This window comes from Oncorhynchus clarkii, chromosome 27 (genome assembly GCF_045791955.1).
Source record: "Oncorhynchus clarkii lewisi isolate Uvic-CL-2024 chromosome 27, UVic_Ocla_1.0, whole genome shotgun sequence".
Lineage (NCBI taxonomy): Eukaryota > Metazoa > Chordata > Actinopteri > Salmoniformes > Salmonidae > Oncorhynchus > Oncorhynchus clarkii.
In genome coordinates, this window is record NC_092173.1 from 44,993,164 (window position 1) to 45,019,846 (window position 26,683).

The window sequence follows — 26,683 nt, forward strand, 5'->3', positions numbered from 1 at the left end:
AGTAACTTAAAGGTTGCAAGTTCAAATCCCCGAGCTGACAAGGTACAAATCTGTCGTTCTGCCCCTGAACAGGCAGTTAAAATAATTAAAAATAAGAATTTGTTCTTAACTGACTTGCCTAGTTAAATAAAGGTTAATTTAAAAAAATAATAAATTTAAACGGAAGCCAGCTGCACCAATGTGTCGGAGGAAACACCGTCCAGCTGGTGACCCAAGTCAGCCTGCCCTGCCTGCCACAAGGAGTCACTAGAGCGCAATGGGACAAGGACATCCTGGCCAGCCAAACCCTCCCCTAACCCGGACGACGCTGGGCCAATTGTGCACCACCTCATGGGTCTCCCAGTCACAGCCAGATGTGACAGAGCCTGGGATCGAACCCGGGGCTGTAGCTCAAGCCCTGCGATGCAGTGCCTTCGACCGCTGGGCCACTTGATTGTCTTTAAAGTAGCATATGTTACATAGCTGATTTAAAGAGCTGTGTGTGGACTCTCTATCCCTCAGATGTACAGTTTAGAGTGATTTCCAGTGTTCCCTGACGTCATCTGAGCCCATGTTGAGACTGGGCTCAGTTTGTCACCTAACCTGTCCTCACACCAAGAATCCATACTTACATGCTAACATGCTAACAAAAGCCTCACCGTGGCAAATGGAGGAAAAAGGCCTACCTTTTCCTGTCAGGACATCCAGGGTGATTACATGCGGTTATATCACCCTGCATTACTCAAAAGACTTGAAAAAGAATTTCTCATTGTGTTTAATATTCATCATGAATACATTTCCCATCGTTGGCGTGCTTCAGCCTGCGTTCCAAATGGCACCCTATCCACTTCATAGTGCTCCACCTTCGACCAGGGCCCTGCGGTAGTAGTGCACTATATAGGGTGCTATTTGGAACAGCGGATTGACACATTAAATCAGGTTACGCAACTCTGAGATTTCTGAGGAGGGGAAAAAGTATCATCTAAACTAACTATCTCCGTGAACTAAATTGAAAGCATACAAGCCAGGCCTGTCTCCAACCCTTAATGTTTTGTTTTTGATTATGATCTATAGGCCTATAGGCCTACTGAGCACCACACGTCTGAAATGGCACCCTATTCCCTATATGGGTCATTCTACATCTCTGAAATGGCACCCTATTCCCTATATGGGTCATTCTACATCTCTGAAATGGCACCCTATTCCCTATATGGGTCATTCTACATCTCTGAAATGCACCCTATTCCATATATGGGTCATTCTACATCTCTGAAATGCACCTTATTCCATATGAGTCATTCTATGTCTCTGAAATGGCACCCTATTCCCTATATGAGTCATTCTATGTCTCTGAAATGGCACCCTATTCCCTATATGGGTCTTTCTATGTCTCTAAAATGGCACGCTATTCCATATATGGGTCATTCTATGTCTCTAAAATGGCACCCTATTCCATATATGGGTCATTCTATGTCTCTGAAATATCACCCTATTCCATATATGGGTCATTCTATGTCTCTGAAATGGCACCCTATTCCCTATATGGGTCATTCTATGTCTCTAAAATGGCACGCTATTCCATATATGGGTCATTCTATGTCTCTGAAATGTCACCCTATTCCATATATGAGTCATTCTATGTCTCTGAAATGGCACCCTATTCCATATATGGGTCATTCTATGTCTCTGAAATGTCACCCTATTCCCTATATGGGTCATTCTACATCTCTGAAATGTCACCCTATTCCATATATGAGTCATTCTATGTCTCTGAAATGGCACCCTATTCCATATATGGGTCATTCTATGTCTCTGAAATGTCACCCTATTCCATATATGGGTCATTCTATGTCTCTGAAATGGCACCCTATTCCATATATGGGTCATTCTATGTCTCTGAAATGTCACCCTATTCCCTATATGGGTCATTCTATGTCTCTGAAATGGCACCCTATTCCCTATATGGGTCATTCTATGTCTCTAAAATGGCACGCTATTCCATATATGGGTCATTCTATGTCTCTGAAATGTCACCCTATTCCATATATGAGTCATTCTATGTCTCTGAAATGGCACCCTATTCCATATATGGGTCATTCTATGTCTCTGAAATGGCACCCTATTCCCTATATGGGTCATTCGACATCTCTGAAATGCACCCTATTCCATATATGAGTCATTCTATGTCTCTGAAATGGCACCCTATTCCCTATATGAGTCATTCTATGTCTCTGAAATGGCACCCTATTCCCTATATGAGTCATTCTATGTCTCTGAAATGGCACCCTATTCCCTATATGGGTCATTCTACGTCTCTGAAATGGCACCCTATTCCCTATATGGGTCATTCTACGTCTCTGAAATGGCACCCTATTCCAAATATGGGTCATTCTACGTCTCTGAAATGGCACCCTATTCCATATATGGGTCATTCTATGTCTCTGAAATGGCACCCTATTCCCTATATGGGTCATTCTATGTCTCTGAAATGGCACCCTATTCCCTATATGGGTCATTCTATGTCTCTAAAATGGCACGCTATTCCATAAATGGGTCATTCTATGTCTCTGAAATGGCACCCTATTCCATATATGAGTCATTCTATGTCTCTAAAATGGCACGCTATTCCATATATGTGTCATTCTATGTCTCTGAAATGTCACCCTATTCCCTATATGGGTCATTCGACATCTCTGAAATGCACCCTATTCCATATATGAGTCATTCTATGTCTCTGAAATGGCACCCTATTCCCTATATGAGTCATTCTATGTCTCTGAAATGGCACCCTATTCCCTATATGGGTCATTCTACGTCTCTGAAATGGCACCCTATTCCCTATATGGGTCATTCTACGTCTCTGAAATGGCACCCTATTCCCTATATGGGTCATTCTACGTCTCTGAAATGGCACCCTATTCCCTATATGGGTCATTCTACGTCTCTGAAATGGCACCCTATTCCAAATATGGGTCATTCTACGTCTCTGAAATGGCACCCTATTCCATATATGGGTCATTCTATGTCTCTGAAATGGCACCCTATTCCCTATATGGGTCATTCTATGTCTCTGAAATGGCACCCTATTCCCTATATGGGTCATTCTATGTCTCTAAAATGGCACGCTATTCCATAAATGGGTCATTCTATGTCTCTGAAATGGCACCCTATTCCATATATAAGTCATTCTATGTCTCTGAAATGGCACCCTATTCCATATATGAGTCATTCTATGTCTCTAAAATGGCACGCTATTCCATATATGGGTCATTCTATGTCTCTGAAATGTCACCCTATTCCCTATATGGGTCATTCGACATCTCTGAAATGCACCCTATTCCATATATGAGTCATTCTATGTCTCTGAAATGGCACCCTATTCCCTATATGAGTCATTCTATGTCTCTGAAATGGCACCCTATTCCCTATATGGGTCATTCTATGTCTCTGAAAGGGCACCCTATTCCCTAATATGGGTCATTCTATGTCTCTGAAATGGCACCCTATTCCATATATGAGTCATTCTATGCCTCTGAAATGGCACCCTATTCCCTAATATGGGTCATTCTATGCCTCTGAAATGGCACCCTATTCCCTATATGGGTCATTCTATGCCTCTGAAATGGCACCCTATTCCCTATATGGGTCATTCTATGCCTCTGAAATGGCACCCTATTCCCTAATATGGGTCATTCTACAGAAGTGGTGCATATTGGGGGTTTAATTTTTTCCTTCTAAATAGTGTCCTATTTTCCTCCAAAACCTTCAGCACAAGTCTTCCAACATGTCAGGCTGACATATGTACTACTCACACACTTAGTTTGTATTGACTATTTGAAATATTTCCCTGAAAATCCTTACCAACCCACTAAATGTGTCACGACTGAAACACAGTACATAAACTGCAATAGAGGGAAAACTAGTGCACACTAGTGATCATTTGATGAACCTTCTAATTCTGTAAAAAAAAATATATAAAAAAATCTGCATACCAAATTAACAAAATAGTAAAAACAGTATTTTTTTTATGTGATTTTCAAAAACGTTCAATCTAATTTGGTTTGAGTAAAAAACAACAACGATAACTAGAAGAAGTTAGACAGTCGTGGAGCGATGTAATAGAGTACCATTTTTTTGGCAAATGTTGCCAGCGAGGAATGGATATAACTCGTTTTACTGTAGACATTGCCATTGTGGGCTTCCACCACATAAAAGTAGTCACCTGGTTGGGGATTCCTATAGGTTGGCAGTGATCAGCCAATGATCAGACAGCATTGTCTTCTTCAAATTGGGTTGCCTATGGTTCGTAAAACCAAAAGTAATATCCAGGAGCTAAGATTTATACCAAGACATTGGTCCCAAATTCCAAACTCAGACACAGTGAGTTGAGGCCATGACAAGTTAAAGACCGAAGGTATGTGGTCTTCACACCAAGACCACCTGGTCAAGGGTCCATGGACCCATTTCTTCAATTGTAATAATCTCAAGTAGAGTAAACTACAATAGAGTTAGGTACAGTACAGTAGAGCACAGTACAGTAGAGCACAGTACAGTAGGGCACAGTACAGTACAGTAGAGCACAGCACAGTAGAGCACAGTACAGTAGAGCACAGTACAGTAGGGCACAGTACAGTAGAGCACAGCACAGTAGGGCACAGTACAGCACAGTAGAGCGCAGCACAGTAGAGCACAGTACAGTAGAGCACAGTACAGTAGGGCACAGTACAGTAGAGCACAGTACAATAGAGCACAGCACAGTACAGTAGAGCGCAGCACAGTAGAGCACAGTACAGTAGAGCACAGTACAGTGCAGTAGAGTACAGTACAATAGAGCACAGTACAGTACAGTAGAGCACAGTACAGTAGAGCACAGTACAGTGCAGTAGAGTACAGTACAGTACAGTACAGTACAGTACAGTACAGTACAGTAGAGCACAGTACAGTAGAGCACAGTACAGTACAGTACAGTACAGTAGAGCACAGTACAGTAGAGCACAGTACAGTAGAGTACAGTACAGTAGAGCACAGTACAGTAGAGCGCAGCACAGTAGAGCACAGTACAGTAGAGCACAGTACAGTGCAGTAGAGTACAGTACAATAGAGCACAGTACAGTACAGTAGAGCACAGTACAGTAGAGCACAGTACAGTGCAGTAGAGTACAGTACAATAGAGCACAGTACAGTACAGTACAGTACAGTACAGTACAGTACAGTAGAGCACAGTACAGTAGAGCACAGTACAGTACAGTACAGTACAGTACAGTAGAGCACAGTACAGTAGAGCACAGTACAGTAGAGCACAGTACAGTACAGTACAGTACAGTAGAGCACAGTACAGTAGAGTACAGTACAGTACAGTACAGTAGAGCACAGTACAGTAGAGTACAGTACAGTAGAGCACAGTACAGTACAGTACAGTAGAGCACAGTACAGTAGAGCACAGTACAGTACAGTACAGTACAGTAGAGCACAGTACAGTAGAGTAGAGCACAGTACAGTAGAGCACAGTACAGTAGAGCACAGTACAGTAGAGCACAGTACAGTACAGTGCAGTACAGTAGAGCTCAGTACAGTACAGCACAGTACAGTAGAGCACAGTACATTAGAGCACAGTACAGTAGAGCACAGTAGAGCACAGTACAGTACAGTACAGTGCAGTAGAGCACAGTACATTAGAGCACAGTACAGTAGAGCACAGTGCAGTAGAGCACAGTACAGTACAGTACAGTACAGTAGAGCTCAGTACAGTAGAGCACAGTACAGTAGATCCCAGTGCAGTAGAGCACAGTACAGTAGAGCTCAGTACAGTAGAGTACAGTAGAATAGAGTACAGTAGAGTTCAGTACAGTAGAGTACAGTACAGTACAGTACAGTAGAGCACAGTACAGTAGAGTAGAGTACAGTAGAGCACAGTACAGTAGAGCTCAGTACAGTAGAGTACAGTAGAATAGAGTACAGTAGAGTTCAGTACAGTACAGTACAGTACAGTACAGTGCAGTAGAGCACAGTACATTAGAGCACAGTACAGTAGAGCACAGTGCAGTAGAGCACAGTACAGTACAGTACATTACAGTGCAGTAGAGTACAGTAGAGCTCAGTACAGTAGAGTACAGTAGAGTACAGTAAAGTAGAGTACAGTAGAGTACAGTAGAGTACAGTACAGTAGAGTACAGTAGAGTACAGTACAGTAGTTTGGGCTCTAGGAGGGTTAGAGCCCCCTGTTGGTAATTCATCGCAAGACTCTGTGCTATTGTCCACTACCCACATGGTGGTCCTCTGTAGCTCAGTTGGTGGAGCCTGGACACGTGCTACTTTATAAATGAAGATAACCTCACTGGTGCTGCCCGTGCTGTCACAGACGCCATAATGGCACAGACACAAAGAGGAGACCTCGATATATCTATGCGGAGTCAGTTGTTTCTTGTTTGGACAATATTGATTTAATTTGGACTTTAAAGAATCACTATAGCTAAGTTATCTTTTCATTTCTGAAGATGTTCATCCCCAGCAAACGTATATTTTTACTTTTTTGTCACAAAAACAGTACTTTACATATTTCTTGATAGATTCTATTTTTCGTTAGTGCCATTTGAAGATGTACCAACTTGCTTACTCATTTTCTCCTAAATGTTGTCAGACAGACTAGTGGCCGTGGTGGAGAGGGGTACAATCCCATTGCCTGGTGATTAGTCACTGTCTATCAGTCCCATAGGATGGACCACAGCTTCTATCAGTCCCATAGGATGGACCACAGCTTCTATCAGTCCCATAGGATGGACCAAAGCTTCTATCAGTCCCATAGGATGGACCACAGCTACTATCAGTCCCATAGGATGGACCACAGCGTCTATCAGTCCCATAGGATGGACCAAAGCTTCTATCAGTCCCATAGGATGGACCACAGCTACTATCAGTCCCATAGGATGGACCACAGCGTCTATCAGTCCCATAGGATGGACCACAGCTTCTATCAGTCCCATAGGATTGACCACAGCTTCTATCAGTCCCATAGGATGGACCACAGCTTCTATCAGTCCCATAGGATGGACCACAGCTTCTATCAGTCCCATAGGATGGACCACAGCTTATATCAGTCCCATAGGATGGACCACAGGTTCTGTCTGATGGTGTTGGTTTATTGTAATTGTCTGCCGTTCTTAAATGGCGACTGCCTTTAAAATGCAACAAATCCTTTTGATAACGGCCTATGTGGCATTGATATTGTTTTTTTTAGAAACAGTTGTTCTACTGTCAAGATTGAGTACATAGGATCATGACGGTCTTTAAGTCAGTCTGGTCTAAAATGGAGTTTGGAACAACGGGTGTTCTGATGACCGATGTTTTGTACAACATCCCTGCTTTTTGACCGCGCCGAAAACAACTTCAACGACGGCAGACTCAGACTGAAGTATTTGCCCAACATAGAGCAGCGGAACAATTCGGTTAGAGTCCTCAGGCCAATCTGTATTCAGTATGAGGTATTAAAAATTTAGATGTGTATGTAGATATCTCTCTCATTATCTCTCTCTCTCTCTCTCTCTCTATCTCTATCTCTCTCATTCTCTCTCTCTCTCTCGCTCTCTCTCTCTCATATGTAAACTGTGTGTGTGTGTGTGCGTGTGCGTGTGCGTGTGCGCGTATGTGTGTGCGTGCGTGTGTGTGTGTGTCTGTCTGTCTTGGCCAGCTGTGTTAGTTAGCATGTGGTTATCTGTGCTAGATGTAATGAGGCAGCCCTGGCTAGCAGTGGTAATCAGGCTGCATTCATTTGTTCCCTCGCTCTTCCCTCTCCTCTCCCTACTCCCCCATCCTGCACTTCTAAACCGATAGCTTGGAGAGAGTCAAATTGAAGGGGATTATAAACTAATGTAATGGCAGACCCCAATTCACCAGGCAACCTACAGGGTGATTCTCCGAGACAGGCTCTGGTATCCAGGAAGCAGCATTTCAAGCCGTGGCCTCTAGCTAATATAGGAGGGGGTAGCTGAGTCTCTAGCTGATATAGGAGGGGGTAGCTGGGTCTCTAGCTGATATAGGAGGGGGTAGCTGGGTCTCTAGCTAATATAGGAGGGGGTAGCTGGGTCTCTTGCTAATATAGGAGGGGGTAGCTGGGTCTCTAGCTAATATAGGAGGGGGTAGCTGGGTCTCTAGCTAATATAGGAGGGGGTAGCTGGGTCTCTTGCTAATATAGGAGGAGGTAGCTGGGTCTCTAGCTAATATAGGAGGGGGTAGCTGGGTCTCTTCCTAATATAGGAGGGGGTAGCTGGGTCTCTAGCTAATATAGGAGGGGGTAGCTGTGTCTCTTGCTAATATAGGAGGAGGTAGCTGGGTCTCTAGCTAATATAGGAGGGGGTAGCTGGGTCTCTTCCTAATATAGGAGGGGGTAGCTGGGTCTCTAGCTAATATAGGAGGAGGTAGCTGGGTCTCTAGCTAATATAGGAGGAGGTAGCTGGGTCTCTAGCTAATATAGGAGGAGGTAGCTGGGTCTCTAGCTAATATAGGAGGGGGTAGCTGGGTCTCTAGCTAATATAGGAGGGGGTAGCTGGGTCTGTTGCTAATATAGGAGGAGGTAGCTGGGTCTCTAGCTAATATAGGAGGGGGTAGCTGGGTCTCTAGCTAATATAGGAGGGGGTAGCTGGGTCTCTAGCTAATATAGGAGGAGGTAGCTGGGTCTCTAGCTAATATAGGAGGAGGTAGTTGGGTCTCTAGCTAATATAGGAGGAGGTAGCTGGGTCTCTAGCTAATATAGGAGGAGGTAGTTGGGTCTCTAGCTAATATAGGAGGAGGTAGCTGGGTCTCTAGCTAATATAGGAGGAGGTAGCTGGGTCTCTAGCTAATATAGGAGGGGGTAGCTGGGTCTCTAGCTAATATAGGAGGAGGTAGCTGGGTCTCTAGCTAATATAGGAGGGGGTAGCTGGGTCTCTAGCTAATATAGGAGGGGGTAGCTGGGTCTCTTGCTAATATAGGAGGAGGTAGCTGGGTCTCTAGCTAATATAGGAGGGGGTAGCTGTGTCTCTTCCTAATATAGGAGTGGGTAGCTGGGTCTCTAGCTGATATACGAGGGGGTACCTGGGCCTCTGGGTTGAAGCCTGGGATTCACTGTATCTATTCTCTAGGTGGATTTTCTCCTGAATTAGTCAAATGATCAGAAGGTCTTTGATAAAGTGCTTGCTCGCATCCGTCTTCCTGTGACTGACCCTGGCCTGCACTCTCTCTGTTGGGTTCCCAACAGTTCTACAGTACTTAAATTGACTGACCTGTTTTCTGTTTTCTCCTCGAAGTTTACTGTAGTGACTAATTCTCTGTGTGTTCTCTGTCTTCCCAGGTCTGCTGATAGGGTCTGGCTGTGCTCTCTACCCGCTGGGCTGGGACAGTGAGGAGGTCCGACAGACCTGCAACAACACCTCCGACCAGTTTGAACTGGGTGAGTTTCGTTCACTCCTCCATCCACGACGTAGATCTGTACAGAGTTTACAACATAGATCTGTACAGAGTTTACAACATAGAACTGTACATAATTCACTCCTCCATCCACAACGTAGATCTGTACAGAGTTTACAACATAGATCTGTACAGAGTTTACAACATAGAACTGTACAGAATTCACTCCTCCATCCACAACATAGATCCGTACAGAGTTCACTCCTCCATACACAATGTTGAACTGTCCAGAGTTTACAACATAGAACTGTACAGAGTTCACTCCTCCATACACAATGTTGAACTGTCCAGAGTTTACAACATAGAACTGTACAGAGTTCACTCCTAATGTAACAAAAATTGTGAAGGAACAAAAAATGAAAGGGGTCTGAATACTTTCCCACAATGCACTGCATGTACATTGAACCCTGTCAAAATCATCTGGGAGAAAAAAAACAAGCAAAACATTTTAACAATCAAATGTTCCCCACAAAAATAATAAACAAACCAAAATGGTAGGACTTTAAACCGGGATTTGGTATTGAAGCTTATTGGAACCTTTAACACCAAAACAGCCTAAAGATAGGAATTCGTGTGAGTTGTTCTATCAGTGTTGTTGCCGTCTGCATAAATGTTTGTTGTATGAAGATGACTATGTAGCTGTAGTTGTGTAGAGGGTCATTATATTCTGAGAGTGTTTCTGAGCGTCATTCTTCTCCGTATAGAGACAGATAGTTGTCGGTCCCCAAATCGCACCCTATTCCCTATATAGTGCACAACTTTTGACTAGAGCCACATAGGCACTGTATAGGGAATGGGGTGCCATTTTGGCCACAGTCAGGTGTCCCCTGGGACTACCCAGCATGCACTGGGAGAAGAAAACAGACAGTTTGTCTCAGCACAGATGTCGTGATGTCTCTACAGTCAGCCCTTATCACCCCCACAGGAATTAGTAGGCAACTATGAAGGAGATTTAGAGATAGAGAATAGAATGGGGTTTGTTTTTCCTATAAAGTGAGGCTGTTTATACAACTGTTTTGTTATACAATCATTTGGTATAATGATAATCACAGTGTAATCAATGTCCAATATGTTTGTGGTAACTATGGGGTATCTTTATTTTTTTTATTGAACCTTTATTTAACTAGGCAAGTCAGAACAAATTATTTTTTTCAATGACCTCGGAACAGTTAACTGCCTTGTTCAGGAGCAGAAGGACAGATTTCTATGAGGTCTATCGGGATTCCTCATGAAACCATGACAAAATACCATTATTTAGGGGATTTTTACAAAATATAATCCTTAAAATGGTCCTTTGGAGGAAGGATTGTTGACATATATTTTACATTTGTATCTAAAAGCATAACTGAGAATTAACTCATCAAAGATGGCATATTTATCACATTTTGGTCTTCCCGCCTTTAATACTCCATAATGAAACATCATATTAAAGGAGACAGCTACAGATGAAACATTATATTAAAGGAGACAGCTACAGATGAAACATTATATTAAAGGAGACACCTACAGATGAAATATTATATTAAAGGAGACACCTACAGATGAAACATTATATTAAAGGAGACAGCTACAGATTAAACATTATATTAAAGGAGACAGCTACAGATTAAACATTATATTAAAGGAGACACCTACAGATGAAACATTATGGAGTATTAAAGGAGACAGCTACAGATGAAACATTATATTAAAGGAGACACCTACAGATGAAACATTATGGAGTATTAAAGGAGACACCTACAGATGAAACATTATATTAAAGGAGACAGCTACAGATGAAACATTATGGAGTATTAAAGGAGACACCTACAGATGAAACATTATATTAAAGGAGTCAGCTACAGATGAAACATTATGGAGTATTAAAGGAGACACCTACAGATGAAACATTATATTAAAGGAGACAGCTACAGATGAAACATTATGGAAAGGAGACACCTACAGATGAAACATTATGGAGTATTAAAGGAGACACCTACAGATTAAATATTATGGAGTATTAAGGGAAACACCTACAGATGAAACATTATATTAAAGGAGACAGCTACAGATGAAACATTATGGAAAGGAGACACCTACAGATGAAACATTATGGAGTATTAAAGGAGACACCTACAGATTAAATATTATGGAGTATTAAGGGAAACACCTACAGATGAAACATTATATTAAAGGAGACAGCTACAGATGAAACATTATGGAAAGGAGACACCTACAGATGAAACATTATGGAGTATTAAAGGAGACACCTACAGATTAAATATTATGGAGTATTAAAGGAGGCACCTACAGATGAAACATTATGGAGTATTAAAGGAGACAGCTACAGATGAAACATTATGGAGTATTAAAGGAGACACCTACAGATGTGTCACGCCCTGACCTTAGTTATCTTTGTTATCTTTCTTATTTTGGTTAGGTCAGGGTGAGACAAGGGTGGTTTGTTGTGTTTTAGTACTGTCTAGGGTTTTTGTATGTTTATGGGGTTGTTCACTCGTCTAGGTGTTTTGTATGTCTATGGTTGCCTAGATTGGTTCTCAGAGGCAGCTGTTTATCGTTGTCTCTGATTGGGAACCATATTTAGGCAGCCATATTCCATGAGTATTTTGTGGGTGATTGTCTATGTTTAGTTGCCTGTGTCAGCACTCTTATTGTATAGCTTCACGTTCGGTTTGTTGTTTTTTGTATAGTTCGTTCAGTGTTCTTCCTTCATTAAAAGAAGATGTATTCAAATCAAGCTGCAAATTGGTCCGATCTCTCTTACTCCTCATCAGAAGAAGAGGATGAACGTGACAAGATTAAACATTATGGAGTATTAAAGGATGAAACATTATGGAGTATTACAGGATAGTGTCTGTTATAGAGAGGTATAATGTCTGTTATAGAGAGGCATAATGTCTGTTATAGAGAGGCATAATGTCTGTTATAGAGAGGTATATTGTCTGTTATAGAGAGGCATAATGCCTGTTATAGAGAGGTATAATGTCTGTTATAGAGAGGCATAATGTCTGTTATAGAGAGGCATAATGTCTTATAGAGAGGCATAATGTCTGTTATAGAGAGGCATAATGTCTGTTATAGAGAGGTATAATGTCTGTTATAGAGAGGCATAATGTCTGTTATAGAGAGGCATAATGTCTGTTATAGAGAGGCATAATGTCTGTTATAGAGAGGTATAATGTCTGTTATAGAGAGGCATAATGTCTGTTATAGAGAGGCATAATGTCTGTTATAGAGAGGCATAATGTCTTATAGAGAGGCATAATGTCTGTTATAGAGAGGCATAATGTCTGTTATAGAGAGGCATAATGTCTGTTATAGAGAGGTATAATGTCTGTTATAGAGAGGCATAATGTCTGTTATAGAGAGGCATAATGTCTTATAGAGAGGCATAATGTCTGTTATAGAGAGGTATAATGTCTGTTATAGAGAGGCATAATGTCTGTTATAGGGAGGCATAATGTCTGTTATAGAGAGGCATAATGTCTGTTATAGAGAGGCATAATGTCTGTTATAGAGAGGCATAATGTATGTTATAGAGAGGTATAATGTCTGTTATAGAGAGGCATAATGTCTGTTTTAGAGAGGCATAATGTCTTATAGAGAGGCATAATGTCTGTTATAGAGAGGTATAATGTCTGTTATAGAGAGGCATAATGTCTGTTATAGGGAGGCATAATGTCTGTTATAGAGAGGCATAATGTCTGTTATAGAGAGGCATAATGTCTGTTATAGAGAGGCATAATGTCTTATAGAGAGGCATAATGTCTGTTATAGAGAGGCATAATGTCTGTTATAGAGAGGCATAATGTCTGTTATAGAGAGGTATAATGTCTGTTATAGAGAGGCATAATGTCTTATAGAGAGGCATAATGTCTGTTATAGAGAGGTAAAATGTCTGTTATAGAGAGGCATAATGCCTGTTATAGAGAGGTATAATGTCTGTTATAGAGAGGCATAATGTCTGTTATAGAGAGGCATAATGTCTTATAGAGAGGCATAATGTCTGTTATAGAGAGGTATAATGTCTGTTATAGAGAGGCATAATGTCTGTTATAGAGAGGCATAATGTCTGTTATAGAGAGGCATAATGTCTTATAGAGAGGCATAATGTCTGTTATAGAGAGGCATAATGTCTGTTATAGAGAGGCATAATGTCTGTTATAGAGAGGTATAATGTCTGTTATAGAGAGGCATAATGTCTGTTATAGAGAGGCATAATGTCTTATAGAGAGGCATAGTGTCTGTTATAGAGAGGTATAATGTCTGTTATAGAGAGGCATAATGTCTGTTATAGGGAGGCATAATGTCTGTTATAGAGAGGTATAATGTCTGTTATAGAGAGGCATAATGTCTGTTATAGAGAGGCATAATGTCTGTTATAGAGAGGCATAATGTCTGTTATAGAGAGGTATAATGTCTGTTATAGAGAGGCATAATGTCTGTTATAGAGAGGTATAATGTATGTTATAGAGAGGCATAATGTCTTATAGAGAGGCATAATGTCTGTTATAGAGAGGCATAATGTCTGTTATAGAGAGGCATAATGTCTGTTATAGAGAGGTATAATGTCTGTTATAGAGAGGCATAATGTCTGTTATAGAGAGGTATAATGTCTGTTATAGAGAGGTATAATGTCTGTTATAGAGAGGCATAATGTCTGTTATAGAGAGGTATAATGTCTGTTATAGAGAGGCATAATGTCTTATAGAGAGGCATAATGTCTGTTATAGAGAGGCATAATGTCTGTTATAGAGAGGCATAATGTCTGTTATAATGAGGCATAATGTCTGTTATAGAGAGGTATAATGTCTGTTATAGAGAGGCATAGTGTCTGTTATAGAGAGGTATAATGTCTGTTATAGAGAGGCATAATGTCTGTTATAGAGAGGTATAATGTATGTTATAGAGAGGCATAATGTCTGTTATAGAGAGGCATAATGTCTGTTATAATGAGGCATAATGTCTGTTATAGAGAGGTATAATGTCTGTTATAGAGAGGCATAGTGTCTGTTATAGAGAGGTATAATGTCTGTTATAGAGAGGCATAATGTCTGTTATAGAGAGGTATAATGTATGTTATAGAGAGGCATAATGTCTTATAGAGAGGCATAATGTCTGTTATAGAGAGGCATAATGTCTGTTATAGAGAGGCATAATGTCTGTTATAGAGAGGTATAATGTCTGTTATAGAGAGGCATAATGTCTGTTATAGAGAGGTATAATGTCTGTTATAGAGAGGTATAATGTCTGTTATAGAGAGGCATAATGTCTGTTATAGAGAGGTATAATGTCTGTTATAGAGAGGCATAATGTCTGTTATAATGAGGCATAATGTCTGTTATAGAGAGGTATAATGTCTGTTATAGAGAGGCATAGTGTCTGTTATAGAGAGGTATAATGTCTGTTATAGAGAGGCATAATGTCTGTTATAGAGAGGTATAATGTATGTTATAGAGAGGCATAATGTCTTATAGAGAGGCATAATGTCTGTTATAGAGAGGCATAATGTCTGTTATAGAGAGGCATAATGTCTGTTATAGGGAGGCATAATGTCTGTTATAGAGAGGTATAATATCTGTTATAGAGAGGCATAATGTCTTATAGAGAGGCATAATGTCTGTTATAGAGAGGTATAATGTCTGTTATAGAGAGGCATAATGTCTGTTATAATGAGGCATAATGTCTGTTATCGAGAGGTATAATGTCTGTTATAGAGAGGCATAATGTCGGATGTGAAACGGCTAGCTAGTTAGCGGGAGGCATAATAATGTCTGTTTTAACTTCAGTTTTAACACTGTTTAGTGAATGACAGTCTCTGCAACAATGACCCTATTTCACACAATGCCAAGTAGTCCGAGACCTGTTTCCTCAAAGGAAACATTTGGAAGCTCATATGCTAGTGTACGTTTAGCATAGAAGCTAATATGCTAGTGTACATTTAGCATAGAAGCTAAGATGCTAGTGTACGTTTAGCATAGAAGCTAAGATGCTAGTGTACGTTTAGCATAGGAGCTAAGATGCTAGTGTACGTTTAGCATAGGAGCTAAGATGCTAGTGTACGTTTAGCATAGGAGCTAAGATGCTAGTGTGTGCTTAAGGCGTCGGCATGCTTCAGTTCGGCTAGGTGAACTGAACGAGTGTCCTTAAAAGACCTTCGCTTGAAAAGCGAGAATAAAGCAGCATCAGTACTGCTTGTTCATTTTGAGATGAAAAAAACTGTACTAAATTAATCTAAGATAACTCTTTGTCATACATTTTTGACGTTTTTGCAGAGGCGATTTTAGTCACACAATTTTACATAACATGTTTTGCATGAAAACGAGTCATCAATAAAGACTTTATTGAAGAATCCCTACTGTTGACCAATCACCGACGAAGGGGCGTAGACTTCGGCTTGCCTCCAGAAAAAATGACGTGTGCAGGCCCGAACAGCCAAAAATAAAAAAAAACTTCACCGAAGTACAAAACAAACAAAAACCTCACAAAATGTTGTCATAATATACGCACAAACTTCCTCAAAACTATTTCAACCGGGAGGCATGTGGATGCCTTTAGTGTAGATGCTAAGATGCTAGCGTACGTTTAGCACAGAAGCTAAGATGCTAGCGTACGTTTAGCACAGAAGCTAAGATGCTAGCGTACGTTTAGCATAGATGCTGTAATTTAGCACATAGAGATATAGGCCCTTAAAACTGAGAATTACACTCCAAAAACATATCAACGTCCACAGACTCTGCTGCCATAGCCCATCATGAATATTTACATTTGTACTGTCAAAATGTATTTTTCTCTCTCTCTCTCTCTCTCTCTCTCTCTCTCTCTCTCTCTCTCTCTCTCTCTCTCTCTCTCTCTCTCTCTCTCTCTCTCTCTAGGTTCCTGTGAGATTGGCTGGGCCTACTACTGTACGGGTGCTGGGGCCGCTGCTGCAATGCTGCTGTGTACCTGGATGGCCTGTTTCTCAGGGAAGAAACAGAAGCAGTACCCCTACTAGATGAACCAGTTGGGGGAGGAGGAGGAGAGGAGGGGGTTACCCCTACTAGATGAACCAGTTGAGGGAGGAGAGGAGGAGAGGAGGGGGTACCCCTACTAGATGAACCAGTTGGGGGAGGAGGAGGAGAGGGGGGGTACCCCTACTAGATGAACCAGTTGGGGGAGGAGGAGGAGAGGGGGGGGGGTACCCCTACTAGATGAACCAGGTGGAGGAGGAGAAGGGGTAGCCCCACTAGATGAACCAGTTGGGGGAGGGAGGAGGAGAAGGGGTAGCCCTACTAGATGAACCAGCTGGGGGAGGAGAGGAGAAGGGATACCCCTACTACATGAACCAGCTGGTGGAGGGAGGAGGAGAAGGGGTAGCCCTACTAGATGAACCAGCTGGGGGAGGAGAGGAGAAGGGGTACACCTACTAGATGAACCAGCTGGGGGAGGAGAGGAGAAGGGGTACACCTACTAGATGAACCAGCTGGGGGAGGAGAGGAGAAGGGGTACACCTACTAGATGAACCAGCTGCAGTAGCCTGTAGACTATTAGACTACAGACTATTACCGACTACTACAGACTACTACAGACTATTACAGGCTAACACAGACTACTACAGGCTGCTACAGACTACTACAGACTATTACAGGTTACTACAGACTACTACAGACTACTACAGACTACCACAGACTACTACAGGCTACTACAGACTACTACAGACTACTACAGACTACTACAGACTATTACAGGTTACTACTGGCTACTACTTGCTACTACAGGCTACAGTAGCCTGCAGTAGCTAGTGATGACAGATAACAGCTACAGGCTACAGTATACATAACCATCGAAAGCACACTGAGTGACCTGAAGTGTTTTGCTCTGATCATGATGGGACCCAGGTCAAGCCATGTCATCACACCAGGGCAGAGACAAAGTGACTGCTACAACTGCAGTACAAGACAACGCACGTCTTCAGAAGCTTAGGCATCATTCTTCCTCTTCCTAAATGAACAATGTAACTCCACTTTCATATGCTCTGCGCCACATGGGACAGGTCATCAGACAGACCATGGCAGAGACTGACTGCTAGGACTACAGGTCATCAGACAGACCAAGGCAGAGACTGACTGCTGGACTACAGGACAAGACTGACCAAGGCAGAGACTGACTGCTAGGACTACAGGACAAGACAGACCAAGGCAGAGACTGACTGCTAGGACTACAGGACAAGACAGACCAAGGCAGAGACTGACTGCTAGGACTACAGGACAAGACAGACCAAGACAGAGACTGACTGCTAGGACTACAGGACAAGACAGACCAAGGCAGAGACTGACTGCTAGGACTACAGGACAAGACAGACCAAGGCAGAGACTGACTGCTAGGACTACAGGACAAGACAGACCAAGGCAGAGACTGACTGCTAGGACAGACCAAGGCAGAGACTGACTGCTAGGACTACAGGACAAGACAGAACAAGGCAGAGACTGACTGCTAGGACTACAGGACAAGACAGACCAAGGCAGAGACTGACTGCTAGGACTACAGGACAAGACAGACCAAGGCAGAGACTGACTGCTAGGACTACAGGACAAGACAGACCAAGACAGAGACTGACTGCTAGGACTACAGGACAAGACAGACCAAGGCAGAGACTGACTGCTAGGACTACAGGACAAGACAGACCAAGGCAGAGATTGACTGCTAGGACTACAGGACAAGACAGACCAAGGCAGAGACTGACTGCTAGGACAGACCAAGGCAGAGACTGACTGCTAGGACTACAGGACAAGACAGAACAAGGCAGAGACTGACTGCTAGGACTACAGGACAAGACAGACCAAGGCAGAGACTGACTGCTAGGACTACAGGACAAGACAGACCAAAGCAGAGACTGACTGCTAGGACTACAGGACAAGACTGACCAAGGCAGAGACTGACTGCTAGGACTACAGGACAAGACAGACCAAGGCAGAGACTGACTGCTAGGACTACAGGACAAGACAGAGACTGACTGCTAGGACTACAGGACAAGACAGAACAAGGCAGAGACTGACTGCTAGGTCTACAGGACAAGACAGACCAAGGCAGAGACTGACTGTTATGACTACAGGACAAGACAGACCAAGGCAGAGACTGACTGTTATGACTACAGGACAAGACAGAGACTGACTGCTAGGACTACAGGACAAGACAGAGACTGACTGCTAGGACTACAGGACAAGGCAGAGACTGACTGTTATGACTACAGGACAAGACAGACCAAGGCAGAGACTGACTGTTATGACTACAGGACAAGACAGAGACTGACTGCTAGGACTACAGGACAAGACAGAGACTGACTGCTAGGACTACAGGACAAGGCAGAGACTGACTGCTAGGACTACAGGACAAGACAGACCAAGGCAGAGACTGACTGCTAGGACTACAGGACAAGACAGAGACTGACTGCTAGGACTACAGGACAAGGCAGAGACTGACTGTTATGACTACAGGACAAGACAGACCAAGGCAGAGACTGACTGTTATGACTACAGGACAAGACAGAGACTGACTGCTAGGACTACAGGACAAGACAGAGACTGACTGCTAGGACTACAGGACAAGGCAGAGACTGACTGCTAGGACTACAGGACAAGACAGACCAAGGCAGAGACTGACTGCTAGGACTACAGGACAAGACAGAGACTGACTGCTAGGACTACAGGACAAGGCAGAGACTGACTTTTATGACTACAGGACAAGACAGACCAAGGCAGAGACTGACTGTTATGACTACAGGACAAGACAGAGACTGACTGCTAGGACTACCGGACAAGACAGAGACTGACTGCTAGGACTACAGGACAAGGCAGAGACTGACTGCTAGGACTACAGGACAAGACAGACCAAGGCAGAGACTGACTGCTAGGACTACAGGACAAGACAGAGACTGACTGCTAGGACTACAGGACAATCCAGAGACTGACTGCTAGGACTACAGGACAAGGCAGAGACTGACTGCTAGGACTACAGGACAAGACAGAGACTGACTGCTAGGACTACAGAACCAAGGCAGAGACTGACTGCTAGGACTACAGGACATCAGACAGACCAAGGCAGAGACTGACTGCTAGGACTACAGGACATCAGACAGACCAAGGCAGAGACTGACTGCTAGGACTACAGGACAAGACAGACCAAGGCAGAGACTGACTGCTAGGACTACAGGACATCAGACAGACCAAGGCAGAGACTGACTGCTAGGACTACAGGACAAGACAGACCAAGGCAGAGACTGACTGCTAGGACTACAGGACAAGACAGACCAAGGCAGAGACTGACTGTTATGACTACAGGACAAGACAAAATGTACAACAGGAAACAAATACCGTCTTAAAAAACGGATCTTATTGTTCTGTTATGACTGCAGTCAGACAAAACTGTTCTTAATTTTCTTCTCTGACTGTCCTTATTCCTCCTCTCTGACTGTCTTTATTCCTCCTCTCTGACTGTCCTTATTCCTCCTCTCTGACTGTCCTTATTCCCTCCTCCCTAACTGTCCTTATTCCTCCTCTCTGACTGTCCTTATGCCTCATCCCTAACTGTCCTTATTCCTCCTCTCTGTCTGTCCTTATTCCCTCCTCCCTAACTGTCCTTATTCCTCCCCTCTGACTGTCCTTATTCCCTCCTCCCTAACTGTCCTTATTCCTCCTCTCTGACTGTCCTTATTCCCTCCTCCCTAACTGTCCTTATTCCTCCTCTCTGACTGTCCTTATTCCCTCCTCCCTAACTGTCCTTATTCCTCCTCTCTGACTGTCCTTATTCCCTCCTCCCTAACTGTCCTTATTCCTCCTCTCTGACTGTCCTTATTCCCTCCTCCCTAACTGTCCTTATTCCTCCTCTCTGACTGTCCTTATCCCTCATCCCTAACTGTCCTTATTCCTCCTCTCTGTCTGTCCTTATTCCCTCCTCCCTAACTGTCCTTATTCCTCCTCTCTGACTGTCCTTATTCCCTCCTCCCTAACTGTCCTTATTCCTCCTCTCTGACTGTCCTTATTCCCTCCTCCCTAACTGTCCTTATTCCTCCTCTCTGACTGTCCTTATTCCTCCTCTCTGACTGTCCTTATTCCCTCCTCCCTAACTGTCCTTATTCCTCCTCTCTGACTGTCCTTATTCCTCCTTCCTGACTGTTCTTACTATATGCACAATGTATGGACCAATCTCTCTTTGTTTCTCTGTCATGTACCTAACTATCTCTTTTTAAAGAATGCGTTCTTTCTTTCTTTCTCTCCATCTCTTTGGTTGTTGTGGTTTAGTGGTACAATAGTCTAGACCTGTGATTCTTCCATTGGTACTGTGGAGTGTTTCTGTATTTTGTTTTCATTTTTTTTGTTTATTTTTTAAATGCAATAATCTCCATGATGTAAAAAGCAATCCAACCTAGGCTACTTCTTCCTAAATACAGCCTGCTCAGATCCAAAAACGCCTAATCATTGTTATGGGTTTAACATATTATTTAGATACAGTTTAAACAATGAGTTGTATGATAATGTACATTTTTATCATATTAGCATATTGTTTTTTTGTATACACATTTCAAGTAAATTCTCGTTGTTATTTCTCACTGTGTGTAAATAAATGTTGTTTATCTAAATATACAGTATTTAATATGTCCATTTATTTTTTTTACAACGGAGCAGTGAATCTATTCACTGGCTTTAAACAGGTATAATTTCTGCTGTCTGTGACACCCGTGTCTAGGTTGTAGGAACGTCACAATCCTGACTTTAAAGCTGAGGGGGGGGGGGGGGAAGGGGATGTAACCATTCACACGTTCATCAGCTGAACCGCAGGAAATACTGTATACTGGATATACTCGGTGTACTGGGAGTCATTCTCTGTGTGAGTCCCAAATGACACCCGATATATACAGTGCTCTACTTTTGACCAAGGCTCACATGGTTCTGGTTAAAAGTAGTGTACTATATAGGGAATAGGGTGCCATTCTAAAGTAGTGTACTATATAGGGAATAGGGTGCCATTCTAAAGTAGTGTACTATATAGGGAATAGGGTGCCATTCTAAAGTAGTGTACTATATAGGGAATAGGGCGCCATTCTAAAGTAGTGTACTATATAGGGAATAGGGTGCCATTCTAAAGTAGTGTACTATATAGGGAATAGGGTGCCATTCTAAAGTGGTGTACTATATAGGGAATAGGGTGCCATTCTAAAGTAGTGTACTATATAGGGAATAGGGTGCCATTCTAAAGTAGTGTACTAAATAGGAAATAGGGTGCCATTCTAAAGTAGTGTACTATATAGGGAATAGGGTGCCATTCTAAAGTAGTGTACTATATAGGGAATAGGGTGCCATTCTAAAGTAGTGTACTATATAGGGAATAGGGTGCCATTCTAAAGTAGTGTACTATATAGGGAATAGGGTGCCATTCTAAAGTAGTGTACTATATAGGGAATAGGATGCCATTCTAAAGTAGTGTACTATATAGGGAATAGGGTGCCATTCTAAAGTAGTGTACTATATAGGGAATAGGGTGCCATTCTAAAGTAGTGTACTATATAGGGAATAGGGTGCCATTCTAAAGTAGTGTACTATATAGGGAATAGGGTGCCATTCTAAAGTAGTGTACTATATAGGGAATAGGGTGCCATTCTAAAGTAGTGTACTATATAGGGAATAGGGTGCCATTCTAAAGTAGTGTACTATATAGGGAATAGGATGCCATTTGGGATGCTTCCGTGATCACACATTAGAAGGTAACAGGCAGCATCAGTAGAGGAAGGTTTATTGATGAGATATTAACCCCTGACTTCCAGTGTGCAGTCAGCCCATATTTCTTTGATCAGGTTACTAAATCGTCATTGCTAGCGTCACATTCCTAAAGACCCTGATTTTACTATAAAACCGAGAGGATTGTTTTGAAGAGATATACTACTCTTGAAATGACAACGACTCCGTTCGTATACTTGGATAAACTGTATATTGGGAGGCTGGCAGTCTAGCAGTTAAGAGCGTTGGGCCAGTAACCGGAAAGTCCCTGGTTGAAATCCCTGAACTGACTAGGTGGTGAAATCTGCTGTTCTGCTCTTGAGCAAGGCAGGTTAAACCACAACAACTGGATGATGGTACCCTACCCATGAACCCTGGATGATGATACCCTACCCATGAACCCTGGATGATGGTACCCTACCAATGAACCCTGGATGATGGTACCCTACCCATGAACCCTGGATGATGGTACCCTACCCATGAACCCTGGATGATGGTACCCTACCCATGAACCCTGGATGATGGTACCCTACTCATGAACCCTGGATGGATGATGGTACTATATTCATGAACCCTGGATGATGGTACCCTACCCATGAACCCTGGATGATGGTACCCTACCCCTGAACCCTGGATGGATGATGGTACTATACCCATGAACCCTGGATGATGGTACCCTACCCATGAACCCTGGATGATGGTACCCTACCCCTGAACCCTGGATGGATGATGGTACTATACCCATGAACCCTGGATGATGGTACCCTACCCATGAACCCTGGATGATGGTACCCTACCAATGAACCCTGGATGATGGTACCCTACCCATGAACCCTGGATGATGGTACCCTACTCATGAACCCTGGATGATGGTACCCTACCCCTGAACCCTGGATGATGATACCCTACCCCTGAACCCTGGATGATGGTACCCTACCCATGAACCCTGGATGATGGTACCCTACCCATGAACCCTGGATGATGGTACCCTACCCCTGAACCCTGGATGATGGTACCCTGCCCATGAACCCTGGATGATGGTACCCTACCCCTGAACCCTGGATGATGGTACCCTACCCATGAACCCTGGATGATTTCTCTCCTCTCTCCCCCTCTCTCCCGTCCCTCCTCTCTCTCTCTCCCCCTCTCTCCCTTTCTCTCTCGCCCCTCCTCTCTCCCTTTCAATCTCTTTCCCCCTCTCTCCTTTTCTCTCTCCACCCTCTCCCTTTCTCCCACTCTCCCTTTCTCTCTCTTCCCCCCTCTCTCCCATTCTCTCTCCCCCCTCTCCCTTTCTCTCTCTCCCTTTCTCTCTCTCCCTTTCTCTCTCTTCCCCCCCTCTCCCTTTCTCTCTTCCCCCTCCTTTTCTCTCTCTCCCTTTCTCTCTCCCTCACTCTCTCCCTTTCTCTCTCTCCCCCTCTCTCCAATTCTCCCCCTTTCCTCTCTCCCTGTCTTTCTCTCCCCCCTCTCCCTTTCTCTCTCTCCCTTTCTCTCTCTTCCCCCCTCTCCCTTTCTCTCTCTCCCCCCCTTTTATATCTCCCCCTTTCTCTCTCCCTCACTCTCTCCCTTTCTCTCTCTCCCCCTCTCTCCAATTCTCCCCCTTCCCTCTCTCCCTTTCTGTTTCTTCCCCCTCTCTACCTTTCTACCTCTGTCTCTCATTGATATCTCTCTTTGCTCTGTCTCTCTGTGTTCCCTCTTTTTAATAAGTCAGGAGTTCCTCTCTCTCATCTTCCTCCCCCCTCTCTCTCTCTCTCTCTCTCTCTCTCTCTCTCTCTCTCTCGCTCTCTCGCTCTCGCTCTCTCGCTCTCTCTGTGTCTCTCTTTCTCTCTCTGTAATGTAATGTGACTCAATGGAATAGTGTTTTACTTGTGACCTCATAAAGCTCAAGACATACACTACATGACCAAAAGTATGTGGACACTTCCTGTCCAACATCTAATTCCAAAATCATGGGCATTAGTTGGTCCCCCCTTTGCTGCTATAACAGCCTCCACTCTTCTGAAAAGGCTAGATGTTGGAACATTGCTGTGGGGACTTGCTTCCATTCAGCCACAAGACCATTAGTGAGGTTGGGAACACTGATGTTGGGCGATTAGGCCTGGCTCGCAGTCAGTGTTCCAATTCATCCCAAAGGTGTTCGATGGGGTTGAGGTCAGGGCTCTATGCAGGCCAGTCAAGTTCTTCCACATTGAACTCAGCAAACCATTTCTGTATGGACCTCGCTTTGTGCACAGAGGCTTTGTCATGCTGAAACAGGAAAGGGCCACAACGTTGCCAAACAGTTGGAAGCACAGAATCATCTAGAATGTCATTGTATGCTGTAGAGTTAAGATTTCCCTTCACTGGAACTAAGGGGCCTAACCCGAACCATGAAAAACAGCCCCACGCTATTATTCCTACTCCAGTCAACTTTACAGTTTGCACTATGCATGGGGCAGATACAATCCCTTAATTGGGACAACTCTTAGGCTTCTACTTCCAGCTCATAAATAATACATACTATACATTTTACGGACACAGTATATTTTACATTAGTTATCTTTTGTTTGTTTTTAGTCCCATCCTTCAGCTACAGTCAACCCCTCCCGTCTATCTCTAAACACCACCCAGTCCCATCCTTCAGCTACCCTAAACCCCTCCCATCTATCTCTGATCACCACCCAGTCCCATCCTTCAGTTACCCTCAACCCCTCCCATCTATCTCTGATCACCACCCAGTCCCATCCTTCAGCTCCCCTCAACCCCTCCCATCTATCTCTGATCACTATCCAGTCCTTCAGCTCCCCTCAATCCCTCCCATCTATCTCTGATCACCATCCAGTCCTTCAGCTCCCCTCAATCCCTCCCATCTATCTCTGATCACCATCCAATCCTTCAGCTCCCCTCAACCCCTCCCATCTATCTCTGATCACCATCCAATCCTTCAGCTCCCCTCAACCCCTCCCATCTATCTCTGACCACCATCCAGTACTTCAGCTCCCCTAAACCCCTCCCATCTATCTCTGATCACCACCCAGTCCCAGCCTTCAGCTCCCCTAAACCCCTCCCATCTATCTATGATCACCATCCAGTCCCATCCTTCAGCTACCCTCAACCCCTCCCATCTATCTCTGATCCCCATCCAGTACTTCAGCTCCCCTAAACCCCTCCCATCTATCTCTGATCACCATCCAGTCCCATTCTTCAGCTACCCTAAACCCCTCCCATCTATCTCTGATCACCATCCAGTCCCATCCTTCAGCTCCCCTAAACCCCTCCCATCTATCTCTGAACACCATCCAGTCCCATCCTTCAGCTCCCCTAAACCCCTCCCATCTATCTCTGATCACCATCCAGTCCCATTCTTCAGCTACCCTAAACCCCTCCCATCTATCTCTGATCACCATCCAGTCCCATCCTTCAGCTCCCCTCAACACCTCCCATCTATCTCTGAACACCATCCAGTCCTTTAGCTCCCCTCAACCCCTCCCAGCTCCCCTCAACCCCTCCCATCTATCTCTGATCACCACCCAGTCCCATCCTTCAGCTCCCCTTTTTCCACATTTTGTTACATTACAGCCTTATTGTAAAATGGATTAAATAAAACATTTTCCCAGAAGCCATTCCTCAGTAAAAACCACATGACAGCCCACTTTGAATTTGCCAAAATGCATCTAAAGGACTCTCAGACCATGAGAAACAAGATTTTCTGGTCTGATGAAACCAAGATTGAAAACTTTGGCCTGCATGCCAAGTGTCATGTCTGGAGGAAACCTGGCACCACCCTTACGGTGAAGCAGGGTGGTGGCACCATCACTACGGTGAAGCAGGGTGGTGGCACCACCCTTACGGTGAAGCATGGTGGTGGCACCATCCCTTACGGTGAAGCAGGGTGGTGGCAGCATCATGCTGTCGTGATGTTTTTCAGCGACAGGGACTGGGAGACTAGTCAAGAAAGATGAAAAGAGCAAAGTACAGAGAGATCCTTGAGGAAAACCTGCTCCAGAGGTTCACGATCTTCAACGATCCAAGCACACAGCCAAGACAACGCAGGAGTGGTCTCTGAATGTTCTTGAGTGGCCCATCCAGTGTTTGGACTTGAACCCGTTCTAACATTTTTGGAGAGACCTGAAAATAACTGTGCAGCGAAGCTTCCCATCCAACCTGACACAGCTTGAGAGGATCTGCAGAGAAGAATGGGAGAAACTCCCCAAATACAGGTGTGCCAAGCTTGTAGCATCATATCCAAGAAGACTCGAGGATGTAATCGCTGCCAAAGGTGCTTCAACAAAGTACTGAGTAAAGGGTCTGAATTCTTATGTAAATGTGATATTTCATTTTGATTTTTTTTAATTTGCAAACCTTTCTAAAATCTGTTTTTGCTTTGTCTTTATGGGGTATTGTGTGTAAATTGATGAGGGATTAAAAAAAATTAAAAAAACATTTTAGAATGAGGCTGTAACATAACAAAATGTGTAAAAAGTCAAGGGGTCTGAATACTTTCTGAAGGCACCGTATTTTAATCCATCTATATTGCAGAG

General features: G+C 43.5%; 1 protein-coding gene across 1 annotated transcript in view; it reads left to right on the plus strand.

Annotated features, from left to right (window-relative positions):
* Positions 1-16,447, plus strand: part of LOC139386049 (LHFPL tetraspan subfamily member 6 protein) — a 182,702-nt gene extending 166,255 nt beyond the window's left edge. Inside the window, exons 3-4 of the mRNA XM_071131463.1 lie at positions 9,302-9,400; positions 16,293-16,447. Coding sequence (XP_070987564.1) covers positions 9,302-9,400; positions 16,293-16,411 — 218 coding nt within the window. The 3' untranslated portion in view covers positions 16,412-16,447. The remainder of the gene's footprint in view (positions 1-9,301; positions 9,401-16,292) is intronic.
* The last annotated feature ends 10,236 nt before the right edge of the window (positions 16,448-26,683 follow it).